Raw genomic sequence first — 6,000 nt, 5'->3', positions numbered from 1 at the left:
GCTGGATGTTGCGGTGCCTGCAGAGGTCGTCAAAGTTGGAGTGATGTTCTTGATTTGTTAAACAAATTAATAAAGTACACATTTGAGTGACATTTGGAGCGACTTCTTCCCACTGTTCCCAGTATAGTAACACACTATTTAGAATGGGATCCCACTTATTAGAGCTCATTTGACCCGATGTGCCATTTTTCACCCTGATCCAACTATCAAATATTAGAGTCTGATGTTTACTTATATGTTAAATATGGACGTTATGGTTACAACGTGAGCTCATCCCGACAAATGTCTTGGTAATGACCACATAGCCCCCCCCCGTGTCTTTCAAGGTGGGTCACTGAATGACCCCCCCCCCCCCCACACCGGTTCCGCTCGTCTTTAGGGGTTAATGGCGGGTCACCGTCCCACCTCCTGTGCTCCACACTCCCTCGGCTCCCAGATTAGTTCTGCAGATCCGGAGGGCTCCGTTTTGGGCGCATACGGCTCGGTGAGCAGCGTGAAAGTGCTACCAGATGGGCACATCAGCGCACATCAGCGCACCTTTCCGGTTTTTGACATTCAAATCCGTCCAACGCAGCTTTTCTTGCGCCCTTTGCCTCATAAATATTCAAGCGCAACACACGCGCACCCCCTCAAACCCACTCAGAAATGCACAATTGTAGTTAGCGGGTTTTTTTTTTCTGGCTCTGGATGCGCACATGCGTGCGCACATCTCCGAATGGAGCAGAGCGACCGCGGCGGGTCACGCGCCGCGTGAATCACCCAGCAGGCCCCGCGAGCGTCATCTCGGAATACATGCAATAATTAAATTAAAGTCCACGCTAAATCGCGCGCGCTCCATTGTGGCCGTTTACAGAGGACCCCTCTGGGGGGGTAAACTTACTCCTCTGCCCTCTGTGGGGCAGATAAGCGCGCGCCCCGTGTTGGCGCGCGGCCACGCGCATCACGATCCGGCGGCGTGGAAAAGGAGCGCCGATAAAGTTCAATATAACGGAGGAAAGGGACAAAAAAAAAAGCCGGCGTGACGTCCTGCGGGGACGAGGCTCGGCGCGGGGCCGCAGAGGTCAGAGAGCAGCTGGGACACACGAGGACAAACACCTCCACCTAGTGGCCGCACGAGGAACCTGCACCAGGTGACTAACAGGGGAGGTTCAGAGCACGAAATGTGCGTTTCATCAGCCCATCCCGCAGTGATGAATAATCCAGAGGCAGACATGGACCCCCAGCACGACCACCACTAACCCCACCACCAACAACAACAACAACACAACAAGTCACTTTCAAGAAACAACGACGGCTCAGTTAGTTTGGGAATGCAATTGATTTATTCCACACTTACAAAATACAAAAGGACATCAGAAGGCACTGGGGTGGCATAGCACACAACCCCCCCCCCCCTCCCCCATCCCAGCCGGACATCAGTAAGTGTTACTCCAAGGTCAAGCCAAGGTCGAAATGTCCGGTCGTTCTCGCAGTGGCAGACATGTTGAAACAGATCGATGATATCTATCATTTTGGGGGGGGGGGGGGGGGGGGTGGGGGCGGGCATCTCCAGTCAAGGATGACAGCGACTCAGACCGGAGACGCCTCCACGCATCGCTCCCTTCTGTCCTAAAGGCGAGACCCTCTCAAAGTGTCCCTTCAGAAGGTCCCCCGGTCGTCCGGCATCGAGCTAAAGTGCAGCTGTGCAGTTCAGAAACCAGTCAGGGAAATGAGCCTCTCACCAGGTGGACGCGCTCGGTCAACCACGTCGGGTCCTCGACTCCATGAGAGGAGGAACTAAAGAAAAGACGGCCAGCTGAGGAACTGCTCTCGAGGTTCAGGAACACACATCTGAAGATCTGGTCCTTGACATTCAGGCAAGACATTCGTGACATTTCTGACTGAGCGTCTTTCATCCGTCTCTCGGCACTGGCTGAGGGGGACATCACTCGAGGACCTGACAGGACGCGGAGATGACTCGCACTGTGGATACAAAGCAGCGGCATTCGTGCTCCAGCTGAGGTGGAGCTGGATCAGCACCAGCAGGGCTCTCCGCTCCTCATCGAACATGGCGGGAGACGATTAAACCTGGAAAATTCATTCGGTTCTTTTCTTGGACAACGGTCGTTTTTCGTCATTGCATTTAAATCAGAGGCTAAACAATAAGCAGATGTTGCCCGTGTGTTTATGTGCCGTTACCATGGCGAGCGGCCCATTGAAGCCGGCCCGCTCCGCGTTTCCGTTATTTCCCTTGTGAAACGGTTTCTTCTTTTAATAATAATAATAATGATGAACAAGAAAGAAATAAGTAAAAGCACATGATTAGAAATGGTGAGGAAGCGCAAAAAAAGTCTCCGGTCGTCATGACTCTCAAAAAATATTCAGTATGAACAGATTTCATCACAGCAAGAAAAGGAGCAACTCCCAGGAAGGTTTTTTTCTTCAGCCCGCGGTTGAAAAATCTAGCGAGCCGAGTTCTGCGCCTGAAGGCAATCAACCACATCGTCACATGTGCACGTCTCCACAATTGGACCGGGCCTTTGGAGCAAATCGCCGGCCCGGTCTTCCTGACTCGCGCTCCCCGTCGTGTAGCGAGGGGGAGCGCGATGCTACATGGTACTGAATTCAAGAACGTTGACAATAAAATATTATTAGAGATAATAACATTACAGTAGATTAAAGGATAAAAGCAGTACAATGCCACATTCCGACGAGCAGCGACACCAAAGTTCATGTTCAGAAATGTAAACAGTCTCGTTCTTCGTGAAAGACGATCGATTGTTCTCGACTCCGCGTCGCCCTACAGGGCGGCGCGCGGGCCGAGCGCGGCGGCGCTAACGGGCCCGACCGCGGTCCCCCCTCAAAACTTCCTGCGCGGGGGGGGGGGCGCAAGCTAAAGTTGCATCGCCGGTTGACACCGGCAGCGGCGGGACGCGGTCACCCCGGCGGCTGCAGGGCGCGGTGCGTGAACCCAGAGAGGGCCTCCCAGTTCCTCCACAGGAAGGCCAGCAGCAGGATGAGGAGGAGGGTGGAGAGCGAGCGCGAGCGCGTCCTCATCAGCGGCACCACGCAGTTGGCCACGGTGGAGACGAAGACCAGGAGGACGGCCATGAGGGCGAGCAGCACGTTGATGAGCTTCCCCAGGAGGGTTCGGGCCGTGGCGTTCTCCAGCCCCTCCAACTGGACCGCCTGCTGCTGCTGCAGCTCCATCTTGGAGATCCGCGTCTGACACGCCTCCAACGCCTCCTGCACAGGGACACGAGAGAAAGATCGGTCAGCTCGGGAGCGCAGAGAACTAAACTTTTACTGCACCGCGTTCTACCCGAGTGCTCCACGGTCGCTCCTCGGGTTTTAATGCGGTGCAGTTCGGTGGCACCGGCGGGTCCACCGGCACCCGGATCACAGCGGAACGTCATCGTCTGAGGGAACAACGTGCAGCTCAGCTGTTGCGTTGGACTTGTCAGGTGTCCCGAGATAGTGGTCATGTCATAGACCTCTACCGCCCCCCCGCTTCCGTGGGCAGGAACTGCAGTCGAGGGGCAAATTAAGGCTGTAAATAGACTTCATGCAGGCTCTCTCACACACACACACACACACGCACGCACGCACGACTGGAAAGGACGGCGAGGACCAGGAAATGCTGGCGTTTAGAAGAAAACAAACAGACTGGATTCTCCGTCTCATCTTCCTGTTTACAGTGTCAATATGGACAAAGGAGCTGATGGGAGGTGTGCGTTTGTACGTGTGTGTGTGTGTGTGTGTGAGACCATCTCACACTTGACGTCTAGTCTCAGCAGACCTAATTGACTTAGCGCAACTTAAAAAAAGCAATTTAAAGATAGCTAAGCTCTCTTTAACACTCGACCCGGCAAGACCTCCGAATGGACGCTGCTGCAGGAGGATATTTACGGAGTGGTGGAAGTGTCTCAATGAACATTTGTCATGGCTATCGGGGGCCAGCTGGTTGACTTGGAGCAGATGTTGAGAGGTAGTGAGGGAGAAGACATCAGTGACCCCCGTCATTAAGGGACAGAAACAAAAGCACCAATTGGAACATGAACGACCTCATAAGGACACCAACAAAATAACGTTTCCATTAAACATCGTGTTTGGTGCCTTTGTTGTGTGTCAGTTAAGTGTCAGAGGAAGTGAACGTGTCCGTGTGAATTTAAATGCAGTTAATCGCCTTTTGCTTTATCAGGAATAAAGGCTCAGAAGTGAGGACCAGGACCATTTAATTGAACCTTTCGCTTTATCCTCTAAACATTCTTATCATCTCTCTCTGACGCTTCATTTGTACGCCGGGCCGGTTTCTTGAAGCAGCCAATTTAAAAGTATGGTGATTTGGACCGAAGTGATTAATTTAGTGGCCTGTTAATATTTAAAGTCGATTCGTGACCGGCGGGCGGCGGCCTGGAGGACAGACCTGGATGTCTCGGGCTCTCTCGTAGGACTGGTAGGCGATCTTCTCCTCCATGCTGGCCAGCTCCTGTTTCAGGTTGAGGATCTCGTTCTGGTGAAGCTCCGTCAGGTCGTTCAGCTGCTCCTCCAGACGCTCACACCTGCACACGCGCACACACACACGCACACGCACACGTGAGTGTCCGGGGTCATCATTAGCTCGGACACAGATGCAGGAATTAGCAGAAACCGACTCTGAGGGCATCTGAGCACACGACACCCGACTGAACTGATGACTCTCCCTGACAGGACCAGGGCTGCCGGCTCATCTGCCGATGCAACCGGCCAATCAGAGAGAGGCAGCAGGAGGAGAGACGCCAATGGGAGGTTCCCAGCAGGAGGAGAGCAATCTTTAGCGTTGTTTGTTTTGGCAGGATGGACAGCGCGGGACAAGAATAGACATTAAGACGCTCGCGTTGTGCGTTTGTCTGAGTCGGTTTCCTCTTGTACAGACTTTCAGGCAGGTGCGATGAACATTTTGGATCAGACGGTTGTGTGTCCGGTCTATTACGAGTTAAAGAATTGAGAGAGGCGAGCGTCAGGGTTCCCACAGCCCAGGGTCATGTCTTTAATCAATATTACAAGAAAGTCATCTGAATTGTTGTGACATGTCAATTAAAACCGATATTCCAGGCTGTTCTTGGTGGTGGAAATGATTCAGTCCCTGAATAGATACTCAACAACACGACGGGTTTGTGAACTATTATTCCCGGGAGGCCGGCTGGAAAAAAGCTCCTTAGGGGTCATTCTGTTCTGCTGGATATTATTTCGGTCTGAGAAGACAAACACTAATTCAGATGGACATTTTAGGGAGAAAAATGCTTGTGTTTCTTTAGCTGTGTAAGCTGCTCTCCTCCCGCCATTGTCCTGCCCTCTTAATCTCTGTGCCCTCTTGTCGGGACATTCTGGAGGAATTTGCAGTGTTTGTGTGTGTGTGTGTGATTTTTGTTTTTAAAGCCAACTGCTCTCAGACGAACCCAAAACAAAAGCAGCAGAGACGTCTGAGCCTGAGACGAGACACCAGAGATGCAACACAACAGCAGTTAGGGCCGTTTCTACCAGTTTAAATGGGAAAGCAAATTGTCTAAGCAAGAGTTAGTTATTTTAACAGCACTGGTTATTAGGGGTGGGAATCTTTTGGCACCTCACGATTCGATTCCGATTCAGAGGTCAACAATTCTAAACTGATAAAACGATTATCGATGCATCTCGATTTTCTAAATTTTCTGAAATCTAAGTTTGCTACTCAAAGGTTGCTAATCACTTCCTACTTTATTTGATAATTAAAGAAAATCAACAGATGAATTACCTTCTCTAAATTTTTATAAGAGAAAAGAAAATCTTTGTCACAAATATGATTTTCTATCAACAATGCAAGAACCAATGCAGCTTGCATTTCAACACAATATGGAAGTAGCCGATGTAAAAAAAATATTAAACAGATTCATTTTTCTTTTAAATGAAGAAAAAGCTGCTCTTAGTCTCAGACCGGTACGTATTTGTAAAATAGTCCAAATCTGTAAATATCTTGCTAACTTTCAATACGGATCGACTTTTTGT

At 50.9% G+C, this 6,000-nt stretch overlaps 1 protein-coding gene across 13 annotated transcripts in view; it reads right to left on the bottom strand.

The window, feature by feature from the left end:
* Window positions 1–1,303: 1,303 nt before the first annotated feature.
* tmcc1a (transmembrane and coiled-coil domain family 1a) overlaps window positions 1,304–6,000 on the bottom strand; it is a 33,366-nt gene continuing 28,669 nt past the window's right edge. For all 13 annotated transcript variants that reach the window (XM_078082899.1, XM_040194154.2, XM_040194152.2 and 10 more), the window contains 2 exons: window positions 4,406–4,541; window positions 1,304–3,225 (listed from right to left, as the gene is read on the bottom strand). In XM_078082899.1, coding sequence (XP_077939025.1) covers window positions 2,917–3,225; window positions 4,406–4,541 — 445 coding nt within the window. In that variant the 3' untranslated portion in view covers window positions 1,304–2,916. The remainder of the gene's footprint in view (window positions 3,226–4,405; window positions 4,542–6,000) is intronic.

The sequence above is a fragment of the Gasterosteus aculeatus genome, chromosome 2 (genome assembly GCF_964276395.1).
Source record: "Gasterosteus aculeatus chromosome 2, fGasAcu3.hap1.1, whole genome shotgun sequence".
NCBI lineage: Eukaryota > Metazoa > Chordata > Actinopteri > Perciformes > Gasterosteidae > Gasterosteus > Gasterosteus aculeatus.
Note: the sequence above shows the minus strand (reverse complement) of the source record. Positions and strands in the feature narration are given on the sequence as shown.